The 26,045-nt window shown below is 37.2% G+C and overlaps 1 protein-coding gene across 5 annotated transcripts in view; it reads left to right on the forward strand.

Annotated features, from left to right (window-relative positions):
* The first annotated feature begins 332 nt into the window (after positions 1-332).
* FXR1 (FMR1 autosomal homolog 1) overlaps positions 333-26,045 on the forward strand; it is a 59,230-nt gene continuing 33,517 nt past the window's right edge. For 3 of the 5 annotated variants that reach the window (XM_031957722.1, XM_031957724.1, XM_031957725.1), the window contains exon 1: positions 334-543. In XM_031957722.1, coding sequence (XP_031813582.1) covers positions 493-543 — 51 coding nt within the window. In that variant the 5' untranslated portion in view covers positions 334-492. Of the gene's footprint in view, positions 544-26,045 lie in introns of all 5 variants that reach the window. The other 2 variants (XM_031957721.1, XM_031957723.1) reach the window with 1 other exon arrangement.

Consider the following 26,045-nt stretch of genomic DNA (forward strand, 5'->3'; position numbering starts at 1 on the left):
TGGCCAATGAATGACCCGGGCGGGGCAGAGTCGCCGGAGGGGAGAGCGGCCAGGCAGCGGTGGCGGCGGCCGCGACGGTGGCGGCGGCGAGGGGGGGGGGCGGGGCGCCCCTCCCCTCTCCCCTCCCCCACCGCTCCGGGCTGGCCCCGCCCCCAGGCCCCGCGGCGCTTCCCGGCTGGCTGGCTCGCAGGCTCGCAGGCTGCAGCGGGAGGGCGGAGGCAGCCGGCGGGTCACGCTGCGGCCGCGGCGTGCTGAGGCCCGGCGGGCGGAGGGATCCGGCTGGGCGGCGGGCGGGCGGGAGCGTCCGGGGGGGCGGCGGCGCGGCGGCGCAGCGGCGCGGCGAGACCCCGGGGTGCGGGGCGGGGGATCCCCAGTCCCCGCCCTGTTTTCCCCCCCCGCCCCTCACCCCACCTCCTCCACGCCCCTCCCCCCTCCTCCCCTCTGGTTGGAAAGTTTCTAGAACCCCTTCCCGGCGGCCCTTGCGGTTCCAACATGGCGGAGCTGACGGTGGAGGTTCGCGGCTCTAACGGGGCTTTCTACAAGGTAGCTGGGTCGGGGCTGGGGCCGAGGCCGGGACTGGGCGGAGAGGGGGGCGGCGATGGGGATGGACGCGAGGCCGGGCCTGGGGCCGGGACCGGGTCGGAAGGGGTAGTCCGGAGGAAAAGGGGGGGGGGCGGCCCAGGCCGGGGCGCGGGCGGGCAAGCGGGCGGCCCGGCCCGGGCCCTGCCTCCTGGCGCCGCCGGCGGCCGCGGTTTAACGGTCTCGGGCCGCGGCTCCGTTAGGCTCTGAAGCCGCCCGGGGCCAGCCAGGAGCCTCCGGGCGCCGCGGCGCGCTGCGCCAGGCCGGGGTGGGGCGGGCCCGGGATACCCAGGGATTGTGCGTTCATAGGCCTGCCGAGGGGGCGGGGAGGCCCCGGTGGCGGCGCCCGCGGCCCGGTGACCTTGGGCCGGCCTCTCGGGCCCCACGCGGGGCCTCGCTCTACCTCTCCGGAAAGTGGGGGCGTGGGGCCGGGACCCGCCCGGGGGCGCCTGCCGGTGCTTGGAAATCTCCGGAATCCCCAGGGCTGGGGGGGGGGGCGTGTGTGGAGGGACCGCCCTTATTTCGGGCGTTGTGTCGCCTGGAGCACCTCGGATCCTTGGGGGGGGGGGGCGTTTAATGGGGGGCGGGGTGGAGACGAGAAGAAAGGCGAGGAGGTCCGGGCAGGCCGGGGAACGTGGTCAGGCCTAGAAGTGCAAGAATCTCCCCGAAAACTCCCGCTGTGCCTCCCATCTCCCCCCTCCCCCCCCCCCCCCCCCCCCCCCCCACTTTGTTTTGTGCTTTCGCCCCGCCCCCACTCTGGCAGGGATGCTACAAGATCAATACGAGGCTCCCCCCCGCCCCCGGCTTTCCCCTCCCCCCAGCTGTCGCTGTCCGTCATCCGGCCTAAGCCTGGTCTCAGATGTTTCCGAGTCTGGGCTATTTTTGTGGAGGCCTTGGGTGTCCGTGGGGCGGGCTCGGCCCGAGAAGGGGGCCCGGTGGCGTGCCCTCCCCCAACCCTTGTTAGGGCACCGGTCTGCCTGGGATCCTCGGGGTTTCTCGGCGGGTCCCGAGGGTGGAACCCCGAAACCTCCGGCCCTGCCTTTCCATGTGGCCTTTGTGCTTTAGGAAGCTTTGTTCTGGTCCGGGGCTCGCCGGGCTCCGGCCGGGCTGCCTCCCCAGGAGGGATCGCCTGTGGGCGTGGAGCTTGTGTGGGCCTTGGGGGCTCGAGTCCCTGGGGATTGTAGCGTCACGGCTCTTGGGGTCGGCCCCGGGGAGGGGGGGAGTTTAGAATCCCTTTTCTGTTTGTATGAAGTACCGCCTGTAATTAAGTATTTAACCCTGAAAGTTCGATGTGGCCCCAGTGGATCTAGGAAGTACCCTCTGGCTATAGGAGACATGGGGGAGATGATTTTTCCCAGACTTTTAACTGCATCTGGAGACCACCACGTGGGCAATGGAGAAGGGGGCCACATTTCATTTAAGTGTATTTCATTAATTTGTCGTGGCCGGTGGAAAGAAAAATGTGTTAACATTTGGGCCAAATTGCTGTTTACAATGACTTTTCCAAGGTAGTTTTTATAAGTTGTTTTTAGGGCTCTTAATTTGCAAGTAGGGAATATAATTTTCAGAAACCTGTGTAAGATATAGGAGAGATGAAACTTTTCTTTCATGTTTTCACAAAATTCGTTAAAAACTGGAAAGGACTAAAAGACCAATCATGAAGCATGAGAAGTGGAAAATAGAGATGAAAACTCTTTGTCCATAGTCTCAAACTTATTTTTTAGATGTAACTTTAAAACATTGTGGAGTGCATTAGGACAAATGTGATGCATTTTGAGCACTATGTGTGGTAGACGGAATACTGGGTTTGAAATCCCACAATTCCAGCTCTTCTGTAATCTCATTGGTCTTGTTAACTAATCTATTTCTTTTTACTTGTCTGTTAAATGGGAATGATAATTGCTCTACTTACCTGACTGAGTTGTAAGGAGAGAGGGTTTTTTTAAACTAAGAAGGGGGTGGGGGGAGATAATAAAGACCTGATTATTACTTAACTATTGTTAACATCTGGAGAAGCTTCAGAAAATAACCTTAGAACTTAACCGTGATAAATTTTTAAAAAAATTCTCAAGGTATCCTTGTATTAGCTTTAAGGGTTTTAACATTAAACTATTTTCAAAGGATACACTTTGCTTAGGGAGAAGTTGAAAATTAGGTCATACTATGCTTGTACTTATGTAGGGAAAAGTTTCCATGGTGTCCTTTCTAAGGAAAATAATGCCAGGTTGGTAGCATGAAATTTGAAGCCCTCCTTGTTAATTTACCTCCATTTTGAGAAAATAATAAAATGTGTACAGGTATACACATGTATATCTATACATATATAAAGATTTGGGATTTCAATTAAATTATAATTGAGATCAGAATTCTAGAATACATGATTACTTGGCAAAATTAGTTTTAAAAATATTAAATTATAGCTTTATTTGCTATTCAGAAAATTTAAAGTTAAGAGTTGAAATTCTGCAGTTCGATATGATAGCCTAGGTAGCTGTAGTAAAGATTGTTTTTTTTTAAATTTGTATTCACCTTTAGTACATTTGACATCAAAAATTAGGCCTAATTGAGAAAGGCATTAATAAGTACTGTGTACCTTTGCTAAGCCTTGAAGCTTAGCAAAACTTATTAAATTCCCTAATCATGTCATTTACACATTTTTGCATTACATTTTATAATCTGACAAAACACTTTGTAACTCTCGAAAAAAAATGGGCAATTTAAAAAATATTTTTGAAATGCTAAAACCCCTAAGTGACTTATGCAACAGAGGCAGCATTTAACTAAGTCTTTTGTCTGGTGCTTTTCCCACTATAAAGTCTCACTTAAGTTTACTATTAAATTCTAAGAAATGAAAGATTAAAATAATCTGATTTTTATTATTCCTAATATTTTTATTCCTCACCATCTACAAGGTAGGTAGTACAGTTTTATAGATTGAGCCCCTAGGGAACTTAAATGAGTAGCTCCTGACCCTAAAAAGTACTAATTTTTTAATTAAATAGATTTCAGATAGTAGATTTAGGAGTTATTACTAAATTCCCATCAGTCTTTGTTCATATATCTATCACAGAAGAACTTCCCAATCATTAATGTTGCACATCAATTCAGTGCCTTATAGGTAGTCACCTTAAATGATGAATATTTGCATTTTTAAATATTCCATTAAGAAATTATTCTGAGATTTCTGTTAATAGTACAAAAATTGAAATCAAATGGTCAAAATTTTTGTATAGTCAGAGACTCAAAGATTGATCTTTTCAAGTAAAAATTCGGAAGTTGTGATTTAATTTGGTGGGTAAATGTTGCATTTTTCTTAAGTCTTCAATTGAAGTTTACCTACTAAAATTTATCTTTCTTCCAGATACTTAATACTCTTTTGAGCCTCAGTTTACTATTTATAAAGTGGGAATAAGCAGTACCTCTTTATATACTTAACAAGATTATTATATAGATCAAACAAGTTATTTAAAGTCTTTTCTGCACTTTAATGCAATTTGCAAATGTAGTTATTGGGCTTATAGTTGGCAAGTTTTAAGATTACCATTTTTACTATGAAACCAATTGAAGAAGCAGAAAAGTCTGGTCATTTGTTTATATGTTGTTTGCCTCTCCACCTTGTAATCACTCTAGAATAGGACTTTAAAAAGAATCGCAAATTTGTATCAAAAGTTTTTTTTATCGGTAACTATTTCACCCTAATTAATTGGTTTCCTTTGTATATCTGTGCAATTTTTCTTAAATTTAAAAAAAAAAATTTGAGAAGGTCCATAGGCTTCAGCAGATTGCCAAAGGTGATCCATGTGTCGGGTCCCCCCCCTCCCCCACCAAAAAAAAAAAATACGTATCCTTCTTTTAGAAGGTATTAACAAATATCATACACTTTAAAGGTAGATATTGCTTTATTTAAGATCAAGCTGACATAGGTACAGTGATGATAAATGAGTTTTGGGAATGAAAAATTTATATGAATTGCCCCCCCCCCTTTTTTTTTTTTTAAATGTTAAAGCATTGATTTTAACTGTTCTAAGTAACATCAGTTGACAGGGGAAATTGATTTGATCTGGATAAATCTGTAAAGAATTTGGCATTCCCATTGTCCCATTTCATTCCTTTTGTTGAGGAGAGTCAGCATTCTCCTACCTTAATAATAAGAAAGGGTAGAGTTTTATACATAATGGCCAGTCCTTTCACCTTACAAATATTGTAATACAGTACCATAATTACAAATAGGTAACAGGAGGATAGGTTTGCCCCTTCTCCTTTCCAGTCTGATCACTACTTTGTATCATGCTATTTGTTTGACAACTTACAGATGCTCTCTTATTTGATCTGATAAAGCTATTCAGTTTAAGGATTGCTGGCTGCATTTTAGGAGTAGATTGAGGCCTTTGAATGCTTGCTGTAGGGCTAGTTTTACTGCATGTCTTTTGCTACATTTTCTCCATTACAGAGGGTATATTGATGTTGGGGGTTTTTTTTTCCTCCAAGTCATTATCACTTAGTGATCTCCTTGTCCCCATTAAATCCATCCTTGTCACAGATAAGTATGGTCAAGCAAAACAGCAAACTGACCACTTCTAAAATACATCATTTTCCTCCAGTGCATTTTGTGTTTAATATTTAATAATATTTTGGTGCCATGGCTTTACAGTTGATGTCCTCAAAATGTATCTCTAGGCTTTTAATGTTGTTTCTGTCTCTGGTAATTGAGTTTCTGATAAAGAATTTTGTCCTTTTTATTCACTGTGTTAATAGAAATAGTAATAGTTATCTTGTAAAGGGGCCAGAATAATGGCCATTTTACTGAGTACCAACTGTGTATGGATGAAGGGATAAATTATTAAGAATCAGTTGGTTCAAGATATGCTAAGGGCTGGTGATAACAAAAAGGAAAACACCAGTTAGTCCCTACTCTCCAGGACTTTGTAGTCTAATTGGGAGAAACAAAAAAAAAATTTCGGCTGCTGGGAGGCAAGGTGGCAAGGCCTATGGGGTCCTTGTGGTTACATTTCCAGATTAGGTGATGGTTCCAAGGGGGTCTGTCTGATGTACATCAAGGCCAGCCAGGCAGGGAGGATATGTTAAAACCTTGAGATCCTCCATCTCTCACCAAGAAGAATTGGTATTAATCTCATCCAAAATGATTGTCCCCAAGGAATCTGGTCAGTTTGGGTGTAGAGATAAGAGTGAAGGGAAGGAGAGAATGTACCTCTTGTGTTGCCAGTGCTTCCTGGACTTGTTCACAAGTGGAGGTAAATTGTTGCATCTGCCTGTAGACAGTGTCTTTCTTCAAGAAATTTTACTCTCCATTTGTAGCTAGTCGGCATGGTAAAATTTAGTAGATTGGGAGATGCTGAGTGGGTTTACTACAAATTTATCTTATGTAACCTCAGCTGGGGCCCTCTATGTATTTAGGCAATCCTTTTTACATCTCCCTAATCCACTGATTATTCCACTCATTACAGCGTTATTTTTCCAATCATTATTTTTTCAACTCTACTTAAGTCTCAGAGGTTCCTCATAAAACTCTTCATCCCTCCATCCCTGCTAGCTATCATTTTTTTGTGGCTAAGTTTCTTAAAGGCTATCTACAATTAGCCTCCTTTTCCTTTTCTTAATTCTGCAGTCTGGCTTTTGAATCATTCAACTGAAAAAACTCTTCAAAGTTATTAATTATTTCTTCAGTACCAGTATCCTTGTCTTCTCTACAAGCTTTGATGTTCTTTTGATAAATTCTTTGACATCTTTCCTGGTTACTTTCTTTGCTAGATTTAAAAAAAAAAAAACCAGATACCCTGGTTCTCTTGCCACTCTGATTACTCCTTTAGTCACCTTTACTGGATCTTCATTCAGGTCATTCCTATTAATTGGTTGGTTTCCCAAGGGTGTATCCTTATCCCTCCTCTATATTATTTAGCTTCCTTATCTCATTAGTTGCCAAGGATTCAATTATCATATAGGCTGCTGAGATTCCAATCTCTTTATGAAACCTGTATCTCACTCTCTAATATAGAATCTCCATCTGTGAATTGGACATCTCCAATTAGATGCTTGTAAAATTAAACAATTTTTCCCAAGTGAAATTAAAGAAAAGTCCTTTGCAACAAAAATGTACAGTCACGCAAAACAAATTCCTAAGTTTGCTATATCTTGAAAATATATCTTGCTCTGAATGCTTGAGTCTATCGCTATTCAGTCAGGAATTCAGACAGCAGTTTTTTTAAAAAATAGCTTTTTATTTCCAAAACATGCAAAGTTAGTTTTCAACATTCCCCCTTGCAAAACCTCATATTCCAAAATTTTCTCCCTCCCTTAGACATCAAGTAATCCACACTCAGTTCCCACAATCCTCTCTTTGGGTGCAGATGGCTCTCTCCATCACATTGGAATTGTCCTGAATCACTTCACAGTTGAAAAGGGACACATCCGTCATAGTTGATCATCATAAGGTTGCTGTGCACAAGTTCTTTGGTTCTGCTTACTTCACTAAGCATCAGTTCATGTAAATCTCTCCAGGCCTTTCTGAAATCATTCTGCTGATCCGTTTCTTATATACAACAATAATATCCCAATTACGTTCTTCACATACCATAACTTAATCAACCATTCTCCAGCTGACAGGCTTTCTAGTTCATTGCCACTACAAAAAGGGCTGCTACAAACATTTTTGCACATGTGGGTCCTTTTCCTTTTTTTATGATCTCTTTGGGATACAGACCCAGTAGAGACACTGCTGGATCAAAGGGTATGCACAGTTTGTTCTTGGGGTATAGTTCCAAATTGCTTTCCAAAATGATTGGATCAGTTCACAACTCCACCAGCAATGTATTAGTGTCCCAGTTTTCCTTCTGAGTTCATTATCTTTTTCTATTAGCCAATTTGAGAGGTGTGTAGTGGTACCTCAGAGTTGTCTTATTTTGCATTTATCCGATTAGTAGATTTAGAGCATTTTTTCCTTTTTTTTTTTTTTAATTTCATTTCCATCTGAAAAAATTGTCTATTCATAATGGATAGCAATTTTTGTCAAGTCCTCAGTTTTGGATTACCCCTAATCACTTCTGCTCTGCTACTTAATGTTACAGATTTGTTAAGTAATCTCAAATGGGCCCTACTTTGCAGCAAGGTAACACTTTTACATCTCATTATCCATTCATTATCTTAGTCAGTCATAGCAGTTTTTCTGAGGTGTTTTTTTTTTTTTTAATCCCTCCTCAAACCTTCCATAGTTCTCCCTGCCTTGACTCTCAGCTGAGAACCTTGCCCCTCTCTCTGTGTACCCTTCCTCATTTCTAAATATTCAGATTCCTTTCCCCTCTGATCTCTCTTCTCACTGGAAGTGAAGGCTTTCCTTCCTGAGGCTATACCTCCTCCCCTTTTCCTCCCAAGAAAAAGTTAAATGATGCTTAGCCTCATGTAGATATTTACAGGTCTAACTGTAGTTGCATGACAATGTGTAGTAGTTTTCTGAGTCTCTGGTTACTGCTTTTAGTTTTTAAAACTTTCATAGTTGTCTTAGTGATACTACTATTGTACAAATTGGTTTCCCGGTTTCTGTTCACTTACTCTGTATCAGTTCATCTAACTTTTACCAGGTTTCTCTGAAACTGAATCTGGATGTTTTCTTTTCCTCTCTCTGATCTCTTTAGGATACAGACCTGAGTCAGAAGGTGTGTGCGTGATTTTACCAGACCAGCTGGCAGCTCTTCCTTATAGTACCTGTAGTACCATCTAGCTCTTCCTATAGTACCAGCATGTACCTGTTTTTCCCACAGTTCTTCTAACACAACTTTTTGTTGTTAATGTAGCCAGTCTCATAGTAGAATCACTGAGTTATTTTTAATTTGATTTTCTCTACTAATGATTCAGAGCGTGGTTTTCATATGGCTTTTGGTAGCTTGGAATTATTTGTATGAAATTTCTCTGTTCATATGGGGGAAATGATTCCTATTCTTTTCAATCTGACTCAGTTCCAGATAGATATATGCTCTATTAGTATCTTGTGTGTGTGCTTATGTAGAGGGAATTGGTTCCAGGTAGCTAGATATACCTATAGATATCTATGTAATAGCTATCTTATCATATACCAACATTTATCTATAATTCTTTGAATGAGATTTTAAGAGAGTAACTTGCTGCAATTTTTGTCTATTTCTCCAATTGTAGCTGAATTGACTTGTACAAAACCATTTTATTTTTGTGATGGAAATTGGCCATTTTATCTTAGAATTCTTTTGTTGTATTATAAATTATTTTCCTATCCATAGGAATTTCTTTAGGATGTTGCTTTTATTGTCTAAATCATTTGCTCCTTTTGGAGCATGTTTTAGTATATGGTGTGAGATGTTGGTCTGTATAAAAATCTGGGTTGTGCAAGACTTTCCATATTTTCTGAACAAATAGTCCTATAGACATTTAAAATTCAACATGTTCAAGACCGAACTCATTATCTCTCCCCCCTCCCCCAACCCTCCTCTCAATCACTTTAGACTGGTAACCTAGCTGTTAAACTCTTATCTGTGCCAAGTTTTGTTTGTAGCTTCAAAACATTTACCAGTTTTGTAAACATTTAACTGTCTGATGCAATCCTTATCTCAATCCTGAATCAGTTTAATAGCTTCCTAATTGGTCTTCTAGTCTCATCTTTCCCCACTACAATTCATTGTCAACTTAGTCACTGATTTCCCTAAAATTGCAGGTCTGATGATCACACACTACACTACACTTCACTTCACTTCACTTCACTTCACTTCACTTCACTTCACTTCACTTCACTTCATTCTCCCTCTCCCGTTAAACACCCAGGGGCTCCTAATCATTTCCAGGATCAAATATATAATCCTCTATTTGTCTTTTAAAGTCCTTTAAAACCTGGTTCCCTTCTATTTTTCCAATCTTCTTATATACCTTGGTCTCATGAAACCTATTCAGGGGTTTGTTTTTGTCTGTCCCTTCTCTGCCACCTTCCCTCTCTTTCCCCCCCACCCCCAATATCCCACCCAACTCCCTGCTGTGCTTCATGCCTGGAATAACTTTGACAGCTTCCTTGAAACTTCAGCTAAATTTCCCTTTCTCGTTAGTCCTTAATTACTAGTACCTTCCCTTGGAGATTACCTCCAATTTACCCGTATACATTCTGTTTGTTCACACAGTTCACTTGTTTCTCTTACTAGACTGTGACTCTGTGAGGGCAGGGACTCTTTTTAGACTTTTTTGAAATTCCTAATGCTTTAATAAGTATCTACCTGAAAGTTGTGAATAACTGCTTTGCCTAATCCTAATGGAATAAGTAATTAAATGGTAGTTGATTTACAAATTTCCTACATGAAATGTGTTGCTTTCAGCCATGATTTTCCACAGCTGTTTTATATCATTTGCCCTCCTTGAGGGTGGCATAGCGACTATGACTAGCCACAGGAATATATTTCCATGTAAGTTGTATGAAATATAATGCTTATTGCTATATGGGCAAGAAATCTTGTAATATTTAAATTAAGGCCACTATTGATTCTGGAATTGGAAACTTATGAAACTATTAGTAATTAATATTTGCATATTTTAATTTAGAGAATTATACATTTCATATGCCTAAATATATGATCAATCAATATTGCTGTTGTGTAAATTGTTCTCTTAGTACAGCTAATTTCACTTGGCTTCTCTTCGTACAAGTCTTAAGGTTTTTCTGAATCTGTTCTATGAATCATTTCTTTTACAACACAGTAATATTTGATCTCATTCACATATTCTTTTTTTTTTTTTTTTTTTTTTTTTTTGGTCACATCTCCAATTAATGAGTTTTCCCATAGTTTCTTCAATTTTCCATAAGAGCTGCTGCTAATATTTTTCTACATGACTCCTCTTTCTCTTTGATCTTTGAAATATCACTGGGTGAAAGGGTATGCCTAGTTTCAAGTGAGTTCTTGCCAGAATAACTGTGATCTTTGGGTCTATCAGACACCAGGATACTGTGATTGTTTTACTTCTGGTTAGTGTACCTAAAATGTTCTACTGACCTATTTCTTAACCAATACAAAGTTTTGATGATTGCTTTCTTACTATATTAATTCCTTTGATATTGTCCTTTCTGCTCCTCTGAAGAATTATATTTTTCTCTAGTTTTATGAATTGTTGTAGTTTGATTATTGCACTGAGTAAATGAAGTAATTTAGTGTTATTTTCAAAAAAAAATATCAATTCAGCCTACCTATGTATTTCAGTTTGTCTTTACATAAAGAATGTTTTGTGATTTTGTTCATATAGTTCCTATGCACTTCTTTGGGAGCTCAGGTGTAAGGGGTGTGTCTTATTTCTAAGGTTCTCTTAAGTTAACTGCAAAAAGTGATCATTTAGTGTTTATTCTTCCTATTGTTCAATTTCTTGTAGTTAGCATTTATTTCTAGCACAATAGCAAGTGGTGATGGTGATCTTTCCATTAGTGATGGAAATAACTTGCTATAACTTCCTGATCTTAGTAAAAAGATCTTTAGCTTAGTCTCATCACAAATGATGCCTGGTTCTTAGGTTTTAGTTACATGCTTTAGTTACATTTAGCATTTTAAGGAAAGTTCCCTTTTTCTTTGATTTCAGTGTGATAAATGAACTTCCATTTGCAAGTGTATGTTCTTCTAGATTTGGGGTATAGAGTAAAGGAGTTTTCCTTAGCGTTCTGTGTGCTAAATAACAGTTGTATTTTAAAGAACTTCAAATTTGAGACTAAATCTACAATTATTCCTATTGGAAGATCCTATGAATATTTTCATTTAGCAACAATACTATGGACAGGGAAGTCAAAAATTATCCTTCATAAATGAAGGGCCAAAAGTTATTTCCATCAAATGATTCCATCTTTTGTTGGCATAGTATAGGTATTTCCTCCTGATGCTATTTAAGAATTCAGTGAAGAAAATTACTGAGCCAAACTTTTTTGTTAACATTTTTAGAATTAACATCTTATTTTCTGCTGTCCTCTAGGGCTCCGGAGCAGAGCCCTTTGGATTTGGGGAGGGAAGAAGAATCGCATAAGCATAGCTAAGCAAAACAAATCCCCCCTGTAGCTATATGCCCAAATTATGTGGCAAATTATTATATTATATCATTCTTTATCTTAAAATCCTTTAGTTGTCTCCAGAAACTGGATGGCAGGTTTCATTGGTAGTCTTCTGGAACTCTGAAGATTGGTTATTGCATTGCATGCAGTTCTTAAATCTTTCAAAGTTTTGCCTTTACCAAGTCGTTATTGTATAAATTATTCTCCTGGTTCTGCTTATTCACTCTGCATCAGTTCATACAAATCTGACCAATTTCTCTGAAACCATCACTTCTTATGGTACTGTAGAATTCTGTTATAATTACATTATTTGTCGAGTCATTCCAAAAGTTCCTTAGGATACAGTTCTTTGCCACTACAAAAAGAGCTGCTGTAGTTTTTGTACTTTTTTTTTTTTTTTAAACTTGGGGAATAGCCCAGTAGTGATATGGCTGAGTCAAAAGTTAATAATGGTTTGATAATTTTGGGGCATGGTTCCAAAAGTCCTTTATAAAATAGATAAAATTCCACCTTTTGGAATCCAAGGGGGCAGAGCAGAAATCCTTTGTATTTTTGTAGTGTTTTTATCTTTACCATACTAGAATGCTTCAGTGTGGAGATAGGAATGGTGGTATTATTGAAATAATTCTTTTTTTCCATTGTCTTCTACATATCTGGGAGTGGAAATAAGTCAAAGGAATGCTTTCCAGTATCTATCCCATTCTAACCTGAATTTACATTCCCAGACTTGGTACTTTGTACATGTTTAAGTATACACTAAGGCTTCTTGTTCTTTCTCACAGATGATACTGTATTTCCCCTAATCCAGGGGTCTTTAAACTACGGCCTGCGGTCCAGATGCGGCAGCTAAGGACCATTATTCCCCTTACCCAGGGCTATGAAGTTTCTTTATTTAAAGGCTCACAAAACAAAGTTTTTGTTTTTACTGTAGTCTGGCCCTCCAACAGTCTGAGGGACAGTGAACTGGCCCCCTATTTAAAAAGTTTGAGGAACCCCTGCCCTAATCCATACATTTATATTTCTTCGTTATCTGGTTGTCACTCTTTATCCATGACTTTTTAGAATCCTCAATTTCCTTCCTAATCTGTAGCTATTTTTCATAGAATGTAAGTAAAATATAAAATTCTGGGGCCAGACTGTTTGGTACATTTTTGAATGTATCTCCAGGTTCCAGACCATTAATAGATTGGAGTCAATATCAATAGATACTTGTTAAGCAATCATTTCTCTAGATCAGAGCTAGCTGTTCATTTCATTTACGACTTAGCTATAACTGCATCTTATATATAAGGTAGGCTTTCTTTATATCATAGTTTTGTCTGTTCTTACTTGAATACTTAAGGGATCTGTGATTTCATAATATAAGTACTCATTTTATTACTCGTGGCAGATTTAAATAGCTTCATGGTATCACAAATTATATTGCACTTTCTGGTGATGGACTATTAGGGGAAGAATTCTCAGAAATTGAAAACAAAACAAAACAAAAACCTGGAGTTATTTTTTGAATGAACCATACATTGTTTATTGTTGGAGTTCCACAATAAGTCATTGGCAATGGGTTTGCTATGAAGTGTATATTTCTTTATATAGTGTTATTTCTACTTAAGAGAAAGTTGGACTCCCTTCCCTCACTGGCAAACCAAACTTCTCTTGATGGCCACTTTTGTCCCTCTTAGAATTGGAGATTCTTTCAACACTAGATAATTTATTTACCAACATCCTTCACTGATCTTTCTTGTATCATCTTCTACTCCTGTGGAGTAGACTTGATGAGTTTAGTATTTGCAATCCAGAATCCTGGATTCTCTAGAGAATCCCTTACCCTCCTATATTTTCATCTATGTCCATCTAGCTCCTTTTTCTTAAACCTATTTATTCGTTCCTTTAGTCTCTTGTCCATCCACCTTATTGCTTTGGACTCATTTTCACTATGAAAAAACATTAAATATTTTTTGGAGCTACTGGCCTTAAGGAACGATTTTCAACTTCAAATTGTGAGAAAATTTTGATGTATTCCTCAACCCTGAATTCCACTCCTACTGTCTTTTGCAGCTTTGAAGAGAAACTCAAAACTATCCCCTGATCCCATTCCAAATAAATTTTTTATCTTTAATTTCAGGTTTCTAACATCTGCTTCAAGGCAATTCTTTTATTTTTTTTTTTTTTCCTAATTATTACTCTAGAACCCTCTTGCAAGCTATTTTTCTAATTTAGCTCCAAAGTCAACACTAACCACCCTTACTCATTTAGCACATAACTTGACAAAGTAAATGAAGACTATTCTCTATTTAGGGATTCCTTCTAGTTTCTCTTATTCAAATCACATCTTCACTTCACTCAGCTTTGCGGTACTTAGTGTCTGAAGCTGTATTTGAACTTAGGTCTTTTCCAGTAAAAAGTTACACTTTACACTGATTCTCTCTTCTTCCATCTCATAACAAATAAAGATGAACAAAACAATCTTATCAGCTTATTCCCCCAAACTCTTGCTGGTAGTATCAATCAATTTTTCCTGAAGCTATTTTCTATCTATTATCCACTTCTCATTTCTTTCAGAATTCCTGTCCTGCTTAAGGTCAGTTCTGGTGTCATGCTCCCAACTATATAACACCTTCCTCTCTGGTCTGCTCTCTTTTCAGATTACTTTATTTATCTTATATGCACGTTTCACCTTCCAATCAAATAAATGTGAGCTTTCTGAGGGCTCAGATCTGTATTTTGAATTTGTGTGCTCATTGTCTTGAATAACTTGGAAAATGTTTGAAATGAAATTGATGCCCCCATTTTTGGTCTTTCAAAAAGTAACGGGCACTAGGTGCTAGGGATTAAAGGTCAGTTCTAAACAGGAACAGGAGAGAGCCAAGAGTTTGAGGGGGGAGTAATAATATTAACTTGATATTTTAGTCATATTGAAGAGTTTAAAAGCTTTCACCTCAATTCCTGACTTTTAGACTTCCATTACCTCACACCAACTTTGCCACCACTTAACTCACAACAAAATTTCTAATTCTTGGGCATTTTTCTGTCTGATCACAGCTACGGAGAATTCTCTCTCCCAGTTCATTCACTGGCTCTATGCCTGTCAGTTTTATCTCTGGGAGCTGTTGATTGCTTGAACCATGTACTCTCCCACATAGACTAGTGTGGCTTTTTTAATGTTTCAGTAGTTACTTATTCTAGAATCCCTTGACCAACAGATGAGATCTAACTTTGTCTTTGACTAAGAAGATTGAGGCCATCTGGTATGAGCTTTTTTTTGTTTGCTTTATTCCTCAAACTCCTGACCTGTGAGTCCTTATCTATATTATCCATTATCTGATTTCTAAGCTTCTACTTAAAGGCTGCTGGGCCTCTCCATTTACCCCACAGTGACCTAGCCTCATTCACCTAGAATAACAACATCAGAGTTGAGCTTCCTTGGTTTTTTCTTAAACTTTTTTTCAGCTTTCTTCTCACCCTTGAGTTATTTCTAATTACTGAGGCTCCCTTGTTGAAATACCCTCTAGCCTTCAAGACCTTTTTTTTTTTTTCCAGAGGCAGCTAGGAGACTGGATGGAGTGAAAGCACCTAATGAGGCCTTTCCTCGATTGTAAAATGGGGATTGGAAAGTAGCACCTAGCTCTCTCCCGGAATTGACAATCAAATTAAGTAATCCTATAGGACTTCAGCAATATTTCTGGTGTAAAGTACACACTTAAAAAAAATTTTGTTTCCTTTTTAGGAAACAGGGAGACATCACTCCAAACATAGCTTTTTAAGCCCATCTTTAGAATACTGTCCTATCTCTTCCTCTCCTTTATTGGTAAATTTGTTGGAGGAAAAATATCTTCCCCTGGTGCCTTCATTGCCTTTTTAGCCATTACTCTTCTTATGTAATCCTTGGCTGAGGAGTATGTCCCAGTATGCTACTAAAACTGTTCACCTGTGACCTTCAAATCAGCTATTTTCAAATTACCTTTGTTGTTGTTTTTAACTAGAGCCTTTTGTTGGCATGACAGTCTTTTCTGAATGTTCTTCTCTATTTCCATACATAGGGAGCAAGGATTCAAAAAGAAGGAAGAAATTGGCCCAGGAAAACATGAATAACAACTCTCTTTGTCAGGGTGAAGTTTGATCTTAATCATGATATTTTATTGTCTTTTACTTTTACATTATCTATATGTAATTTTTTTTTTTAATTTGCTCATGCCTACTTCAGTCTTCATCAGTTCTTCTGGAATTCTTCATATTTGTCCAAGTGCAATACTCCCTTCTCAAAGGATAATTACTTGTAAAAAAAAAAAAAAAATTCTACCATGAAATTGCTGTTCTGGATATCTTTGGTATAGATGAGATAAAGCCTTTCTGTCTTTGATCTACCTGAATTATGTGTCCAGGAGTGGGATCAGAAAAGTTGGCTTGTTTTAGTCATTTTTTAAAGACATTTTAAAAACCAGGTGTTTTTGAGAATTTTTGGTATACATAACTCCAACAGTGTATTTGAAAAGATTCTTCCTTCACCCATTTTTTCTTAATTTTTTTTTAACCTTCCCCCCAAAAGCTTTTTCAATTTCAGATAAACCAATAATATCTTAAGCCATCCATCCTTTGTGATTTTTATTCCTTGTCTGGTTAAGAATTTTCTCCCTGACCTCTAGTAGCTTTTTTCAGGCCTTAACCTCTCTCTGTTTCTGCAGCTTTTGATCGTCAACTACTACTTTTTATTAGTTAATTCTTAAATCATTTGGTTTCAAAACACTGCTTTCTCTGTTGGAAGTTGGAAATCAGACTACTAGACTCTGGAGTCAGAATCTCACGTTTGCTTCCTTCTGAACTTGTCCCTTGTCCTGGAACTCCCATTACTTGGTGCATGTCTCCTCTTCATTCTTTCCTAGTTCTCTGATGTGAAACTGGGTAGAGACCGACCTGCCACTTGCTTACATGTTCCTGTATCCTCAGACATTAAGGCCCCTCTGTGCTGCATCTGTGGATCTCCTTTTGCAGGGTTTAGCTTCTTCCTGTATTGGAATGCTCCTTTTCCATGGAATCCTGACCCAGACTTCTCTGTCTCCTTTATACCTCACTATCTCCTGAAGCTGCCCATTAAATTTTGTAGTAACTTTTAAAAATAATGTTTTTTTCAAACTACATGTCCTTTCAAATAGTCTACAGGGTAAAATTACTTGGGTTTCTTTAGATGATTCTTGGCCTTAAGTCGTTTTCTCATCTTGGTCATCATTTTCTGTATTTCCCCTCAGCCTATCAATGTCCTTCCTAAAATGTGAAATTGACATTGAAAATGATAATCCCACTATGGTATGACTAGGACCAATTTAACACCATGACTTTGAGTAGCCTAAGATTATTCTGATTTTCAGGTCACCATCTCAATTGTTGACTCTATGAACTTGCATTCCCTAGAAGTCACTTAGTAGTTTCTTTTCTTTGTGGGAGAGCTGGACAAATTGTTGTCTAGGAGTAGCTTTCCTATGTTAAAGGTTTGGGTTTTGTTTGTTTGTTTGTTTTTTGGGTTGTTGTTGTTGTTAAGCCAAATGAGATTTGGTGTTTTGTCCTTGTGTAAACAGCATCTTGTTGGCTGTGACCCAGTGCTCTAGTTTGCCAATCTTTTTAGAGCTTGACTCAAAGCACATTAACAGTTCTTACTGGTTTTATCTGGTCAATGCTTTTATAGGAATCATTGATTTAAAAAAAACTTGAAACAACAATGGTCTGTGCAAAAGACCAGTAGTGAGGATTGCTTTACCAAATCGACATCTGATTTTGAGTGATTTGATTGAAAGAACGCTGGATTTGCTGTCAGGACATTAGGCTTAAATCGCAGATCTCCTATTTAATACTAGTTTGCTCCCTGAACACATTACCTACCTGAGCTTCAGTTTCTTGACTATAAAATGTGAGAGCATTGGATCAGGACTCTGGTCTAGACACTAAACTAATCAAATCCACTTAACTGAGGTTATCTAGCCTTATCACCATATCTTTTCCAAAAGAAAAAAATTGTGCTAAAATTTATGTACCCCAAATCTGTGTCATTGTCTAGATCCACTTATCTCAGAAAAAGGAAAATGAGGTTAATCTGCTATTACCTGCTAGTGATAACATTGTGAGGTTTTGTGATTAGTTACCTTTTCTCTAGGTATTTGATAACAGCTCTAGAATTTTGTCAAATTAAGTTTACTATAATTTAAAGAACTGTTATGCTACTCATGTCCTTTTGTCACAAATGGAGAGAACAGGTTTATATAGAATTAAGAAAACTTTGGATTTGTTCTTCAGAGTACCTGGGTTCAAATCTAGTCATTTATTTTTGCTTTTGAGATTTGAGGCAGGTAACTTTTTTCTGGAACCTTACTTCCCCATTTCTGAAAGAGATTGAATAGATTAATGTCCCTTTCCAGGTCTCAATTTTATAATTGGGTAATTATCACATGCCAGATCCAATCTATATTTGGGGGGAAGAGATCTTTTTACAATATATACTGGACATCTGTATTACTTAACTTGGAGTTGATAGTTGCCTAATCTTGGTGCAACTTTTTACTTTCCTTTGCCAGATTTATCATCCATGTCCATTTAGATATATTCCAAGGCTCTATTCTGAGCCTTTTTTCCTACACACACTTCATTTTCTCTCATCTCTTGTGGGTCCAGTTATGAACTTGGAATGCAGTTTGTTCCTTTATCTAATTTATTTAGTTCTTGTTGTGAAGCCAGTCTCCCATCACCAATTTCATTGGACATTTCAAACAGGATGCACTATTGGTGTTTGAAATACATGACCACAACAGAATTTGTTTTCCTCCTTATGATGTAAATTCATTGAGATCAGGGTTTGATCTATCTATTCTGTAGTATCATCAGAATCCCTCACATTTCCTGATTCACTAAATGCTTCACAACTGTATGTTGGGTTCTAATTTTCTTGACTTTTTTATCCTGTGATTTGGTCTAGATTGCACTTAGTTCAGTGCTCTTTTTAAAAATATTTTTCAGTTAACAGGAATTTCTTTTCTATTCCTTCTTCTCCCCTCCCCCCAATTTCCTATTGAACAACTAAAAAAGAAAACTCTTGAAAAAATATGCTTAAGAAAATTAACCCCATCTAAAAAGTCTTATAATGCATCTTAAGTTCATCACCTATCAGATGTTTCCCTAGAATATAGTGTGATTATAGTGATTTTTATAGAATTTATAATTTATATAGCGTTTTCAAATCTTAATTTAAAAGCTTGTTTTCCTCTTGTGTTGTATAAATTGTTCCCGACTCTACTCACAAGAAAATAATCCGGAACTCAAAAGTTTCAAAAACAAATGTTAAAAACTCTCCACATGTTAACTGGGGAAACCAAATACTAAACAACAACAGGGGGGGGGGGGAAATCAACACTAGTTCCTTTTTCATAGTATAGTCCTTAATATACTTAAAAAGCTCTCTTTCCTCCCTAAATCTTATCTTCTCCAGGCTAAGTTCCCTAACTTCTTCAAGTGGTCCTTTGTACTGAAATAGTTTCTTGCCATCTTGGATGCCTCTCTGGACATCCAGCTTGAAAGTGGCCTAGAAAATGGAATTTTTATTATCATAAATTAATACCATCTTAAATCCTTGAGATTTCTGTGGATTTGGTCAGTTATAGCAGAATATCTTTATTTCTTACCACATAACAATAATTTGTTACATTCATATGCCAAAATCAGTAGTTTTATCTATAAGTTTTTCTTTCTTTGGCTCTTTGAATTGAGTGACAAAGATACATGCTCGTTTAAGTGATTCTAAAGGCTTAGTTCCAAATTGCCTTCTGAATTGTCCGAACCTCTTGCTATTTCTACCAGCAATTTACAAGTGTACCTGTTTTTAGAAAGACTTTATCTTCATGAGTTCAGATCAATCTCTAGACATTCTCTAGGTCTAAAACCCTGGGTAATTCACTTCACCCTGTTTAACTTCAGTTCCTCATCTATGCAGTGAACCTGGAGAAGTTTGCCAAGAAAACTTTCAAATGGGGTCGTGAAAAGTTGGATACGACTGAAACCACTCAACAACAGCACCTGTTTTGGTAGCTACTAAGAGTGCTTTTCAATTACAATGTTTATTTCCCTTTATAAGTCTTAGTACATCAGTGTACTTCACTTGTCTTTAATTGGGATTTTAATGTATAGTAAAAGCCCAGCTTCTTCAATTGTGAATCACCAACCCCATATGGGATCTCATAACTGAATGTGGATATCATGAAATGATATCAGTAAATGTTTGGTTTTTATGCTGTTTTATCTACCTTAACACAGAGCACATAGTAGTTTATCTCACCTGTTATATTGATTTTGTTATTCAAAGTGCTTCCCATAGAGGTAAAAGAAAACACCCTAAAATGAATTTTTTAAATTGTAATTTATTCATTTGAAAGTGGTTTTGCCTCATTTTTAGAATTTTGAAGGGCTTTGGGAAGAGTAATTTGGATAACTTGGGTATCAGCAGCTATAGGTAATTATAAATTGTTATGAGGGGCAATTTTAGTTCATAGAAGTTTTGAAAGCATTTTTGTTCTTAAATTTCCATTTGAATTCCTGTCAGCCATTGGAACAGCTGAGATCAGGGTACTTTATCTGCTTCTGACTAGATACTAACTATGTGTATCCAATTTAATTCTTCCAAATTTCAGTTACTTAATATTTGTAAAATGTAGACCTTAGACTAAACAATCTTTAAAGTCACTTCTAGTTCTAATATGCTATATGAGAAATATAAAATAGAAGTTGCATTCATCTAAACTATACAAATCAAACAGTTACTGATTGTTATATAAAGCTGGATCTTAGAGCAGAAAATCTTAATCCATAATTGTCTACCAATCCTCAATGAGGTGGGAAATAGGAGTTTCATTATCATCAGTTAAATGAAGTCAAACTGGAGTCAAGGTTGATCTTTTTGAATTCTGATGTTTTAGTGTGATTTTCATTTGTTAATGTGATCTGTAATTGTAGGAATGTGTATAGAAGAATTGCACTTGTTTAACATTGGAGGATTTGCTGTCAAGGGGATGGGGTGGAGGAAAGGGAGGGGGGAAAAAGGAACACAAAAGTTTTGTAGCAATGAAAGTTGAAAAATATCTGCATATGTTTTGAAAATAAAAAAGCTTTAATAAAAAAATATGAACATGATTTTCTCTATTATTTTTCTCTATTATTCCAAATTCTCGTAGATAACATGTATTGGACTTATGACAAAATGATCTCAATTTATATCCAGTCTCAGACACTTATTAACTGTACAATTCTTGGTACATTATTATGACGTGTTTACTTCATTTTTCTCATCTATAAAATTAGGGGTAATAACAATTACCTTCCAGGGTTGTTGTGAAAATAAAATGGTCAATCACTTGCAAAACTTAAAACCCTTCACAGATGCAGCTATGTTGAAGACCATGAAGTGTTTGCTACTTCTATTAGTAGTAGTTTCTCCACCCATGAATTCCCTATATCCATGAAATCCTGGGTCCAGCCCCTGCCTTTTTCCCCTGTTAATATATGCTTTTTATGAGGCTATTTCCACTGCTTTTAACTTTGGAATATATATATATATATATATATATATATCCAGTGGCATTACAAGGTCAAAAGTTAAAGAACAATTCATTTTTAAAAAATTATTTTCCAAAAAGTTGGATTACTTCAAAATACAGCCAATACAGTTAATTAACTTTATACACACACACACACAAATGTCATTTTAATTTATGTACTGCAGAATCTGTTTTGCCCCATTTTCTTTAATTTTTTTTGTATACTATCCTGCCTCTCCAACAAAGGATAGTAGGGAAGTTTGGCCCCTTAACCCTACTCTTGATAGGGCTGTTTATGGCTTGAAAAATATGTATTTGGGTTATAACTGTGGGGTATAACTGAGAAATAATTAACTAGCTTTAAAAAGCTTCTTTTTCCCTTCTGAGTTTTTCCATGAAACCCTAAGGCAGAAATCAAGAAAAGTCCAAGAAGTCAAAAAGAAAAAAGCTGAGAAATCAAGGCCTTATTTTCTTGATGGAGCATTGTGAGTCATTGATAAATTCTCGGGGAATGAGACTACCTGTCATTAATGGAAATTTTAGGCCTAGGAAAAAAAAATTCGAAGTCATGTGACTTAGTCAATAAATATTAACTAAATGCCAGACTCTCTGCTGCTGCTAGGTTTTGAAATGCAAAGACAAAAGTGTAAGAAGTGTTCCCAAAGAGCGGGTTGTTATGAATACTTAAGAAAATCAACTAGGCTAGACAGATCTATGACTTCCTTGCTTAATCATAGATCCTAGCTTGTGTGACTTTCCTGGTTCACTTTTTTTTTTTTGCCATATCAAGTCTCAACTGTTTGTTTATTTAAAAGAAAAAGCAGTATCATTTATATTTAAAATAACCACTTCTATGTTTGACATACTGACCGACTTAAAGATAACTTAGTTTCATTTCAAAACTCCTTTCTCAATTGAAGGGGGGGAGGGAGGAAATAGAACTTTATGATTTCAGGAAGCATAAAAACCCTCCAGAAAAAAAAAAATTCCAAGATTTTAGTGGTTGATAAGGTTTTTTTCCTCTCTTTAGATTACACATGTACATTCACTTTTTAAATAATTTCATGTTTCCAAATACATGTAAAAATAGTTTTCAACATTCATTTTTGTAAATCTTTTGTTCTAAATTCTCCCTCTCCAATACAGCAAGCAATCTTGATAGAGATTAAATATGTGCAATCCTTTTAAACATATTTGCATATTTGTCGTATTGTACAAGAAAAGTAGATAAAAGAAAACAAAAAAGTGAAAATAATGTGTTTTGAATCACATTTGGTCCCCATAATTCTCTATCTGGATTCAAATGGCATTTTCTTTCCATTTCAAGTCTATTGGAATTGCCCTGAATCCCCACATTGTTGAGAAAAGCCAAATCTATCACAATTGATCATCCACATAATTTTGCTGCTGTGTACAATGTTCTCTTGGTTCTACTCACTTCATTAAGCATCAGTTCATGCAAGTCTCTTCAGTCTTTCTGAAGTCAGCCTACTTATCATTTCTTGCAACAATATTCCATTTTACCAGAACCTGTTCAGCCATTCTTCAAGTGATGGGCATCCATTCCATTCCAGTTCCTTCCTACTACAGAAAGGGCTGCTTCAAACATTTTTGTTTGTGCGTCCTTTTTCCTTTTTTATTATCTCTGGGATACAGATCCAGTAAATGGCACTACTGAAGGATATACACAGTTTTGTAGCCCTTTGAACCTAGTTCCAAATTGCTTTACCAGAATGGTTGGATCAATTCAGAGCTCCATCAACAGTGCTATTTGTGTTTCAGTTTTCCCACATTGTCTCTAACATTGATCATTTTCCTTTTTTGTAATAGTCAATCTGATAGGTGTGAAGTGTGAGGCAAAACAACTTCAGTTTTAATTTGCATGTCTAAATCACTTAGTGATACAGAGTATTGGGGTGGTGACTTATCTGTTGAGGAATGACTTGTATTCTTATAAATTTAAGTCAGTTCTCTATGTAATTTTAGAAATGAGATTAGAATTAGAATTAGAATTAGAAACACTGGCTGTAAAAATTTGTTTCCCAGTTTTCTGCTTTCCTTCTAATTTTGGCTTCATTGGCTTTGTGCAAACCCTTTTAAATTTATACATTTTTTAACATATTTCCATGAGTCATGTTGGGAGAGAAAAATCAGAATAAAAGGGGGAAAAAAACCACCAAATAAAAAACAAAGATGAAAATAGTATGTTTCAATTTGCATTCAATCTCCATAGTTTTTTTTTTTTTTTTTTTTTTTTTAATTAAAAGTGAATATTTACTTTGGGTTCCTGTTTCCTTTAGACTTTTCTGTAGTTGTTGTTGTTAATCTCCATTGCTGCTTTTAATATACCTGTACATGAGACCTGTACATGAGAGTCCCAAATCTTTAAAGGAATTTATAAATTCAAGCTCTGCTACTTCCTATGGAAGCTTGAAATTCCTATGGAATTTCATTTCTGCTGCTCTTCTCTTTCTACTAACAAAGTTGCACCTCCATTGTGTAGAAATGAGTCCCTTCCACTTCTAAATCTGGTCTACGATTTCTTCCTATCTGGGGGTGCGGCATGTTTCTAAAGTGTCTACCATATGCCATGAACTTCACTAAGTGCTAACTTCACTAAGTGCTTTATAGATTTGGTTTTGATATGTAGAACAAGTTGTGTAATTGTAATAATTTAGCTGGGTCTCTGTTTTTATCCCTTTCCCCATCTTCAAAATCAAAACTATTCCACTAGTTAAGGCCTATTTCAGTAAGTCCCCAAATTCTTTTCTTTAAGTATCTTTCCATCTCTATTTCCCAGGGAACTAAAACCTGCCAGTAATATTCTAAAGCTCAAATCTGACCCTGACATTCTTCATTCTACTCTTAGCCTTTGGAGAAGAGATCCTGGAATTTAAATACCCTGTTCACAATCCAGGCTCCAACCTACCATTCCAGGTTCTTTAGACTGTATTCTATCTCCCTTCTTAGGTCTTCCCCATCTGCTAGGGTTTCCCTTCAGAATAGGTTTCATCCCCTAGATTCCTTGAGTATTCAGGTTATATCTTCTACAGTAGGAGGCCTTTTATAACTCCTGTATTATTCCAGGAAATCTCACCTTCACTCCAATTTTTTTAAGTGTTTATAGTGTTACACATCAAATTGGTATTTTACATTAGATTTCGGAAAATATTTTAATGCTTTTGCTCTTACTAACATTTTATTTTTAAAAATAATTTTAGATTTTTGGTATCAGAAATAATGAAAGATGATTTTCTTTTAGGTACTTTCAATTTATTACAAAAATTATCAGCACACTACATATAACTAAAGTCCAAACATATTTTGAATAGCAATTGTTAATCAAACTGGCAGTATTGGCAGTAGTTTTAATAGTCTGGCTTCTTAGTTGCTCATGAATCTATGCTTTGTATTTTTGTGTTTTTTTTTTTTCATGTATTTTATATTTTGAATATATTTTATTTAACGAAGTATCCACTTTTAATTTAAAAACAAACCTGAGAAGCACCATGGTTATCAAAACTTGCAGATTTTTTGGGGGGGTAGGATGGGGGGGTGGTTCTTTTTAAAGAGAAATAGTGGAACAGACTAGATAATAGAGAATCAGAAACTATGATTTCATCACAGTGAAGAATAAATATATATATGCAAAGTAAAGAAATATCTTTGTACATGTGCTTTTCCCTTATAGAATACAAGCTCCTTGAGGATTGAAACTGGGGGGTTTTCCCTCCTAGATCATGACACATAGTAAATATTTGATAACTGTTTGCTGAATCATAAGATTATATTATCTCTTTTATATTATCTCTTTTCAGGTAAAACCTGTCCCTTTATTATCCATGAAAGGATATCAAGATGATAGTTTCTATGGGCTCTGGCTGTGAGAAATTTTCTCTAGTGGGAACAAGACCTGGTCTTCAAACTATAATTTGAAAGAACAATAAGGGAGATAGGAAGGTTCTTACATCAGTTAAGAAAGGACATTTGTTCAACCTTGACTTAAGGATCAAAAACAGTTGCATGGATAAAACTGGTAGAACGTGAACACATCAGAGAAAAGAGAACATTATGAACCCAACCAGGGATGTAGAAAATGGCATATTATGTTTGGGGAACATCAAATAGTTCAATTTGATGGTAGAATAACTTGATATAAGAGGTAGTGGTTGGGAGAAAGAGCCTACCAGTTGAAGTTAGAATTCGGAGGTGTGGAATGAAGGGTTAAGAAGTTTGTCTTCTGTTAAATTAGTCACTTTGAAGAGAAACAAGGAAAAAGCTAAAGTTAGTGAACTATATTATAAGGTTCAAGATAATTAAGACATAAGAGCTATTTATGATAACTTTTTTACATTTCATTTCTCAGTGATTTTTGCAGTATTTCCTATCTTTGGATCACTTAACTATTGGTAATGGTTTATGGTCATTTACATATACGCATACAGAATTTGCTTATATATCTTAGATACCAACCCCTTGTTAGAGAAATTTGATACAGAATTTTTTTCCCATTCCACCATTTCCCTTTCTTATTCTTGTATTCATTTTAATAATTTTTAGTATATTAATATTCCATTATATTAGTGTACCAAAGCTTTCTTATCCATTTCTCAAGTGAATGAATGGGTAATTACTTTGTTACAAACTACTTATTACTATATACATATACATACATGCATATGCATATGTATCTTTATAAAAACATAGCAGTAAAAAACGTTCTGCTATAAATTTTTTTTGTATTGATCTCCTTGGGTTATGTAACTAGCATATGAGACAAAAAGGATATGGATTTCCATTTTATAACTCCGCTAATTGTGGATGCCTCCATAAGGTATGCCAGGTTTCTTTTTCTC

The sequence above is a fragment of the Sarcophilus harrisii genome, chromosome 3, assembly GCF_902635505.1.
Source record: "Sarcophilus harrisii chromosome 3, mSarHar1.11, whole genome shotgun sequence".
Lineage (NCBI taxonomy): Eukaryota > Metazoa > Chordata > Mammalia > Dasyuromorphia > Dasyuridae > Sarcophilus > Sarcophilus harrisii.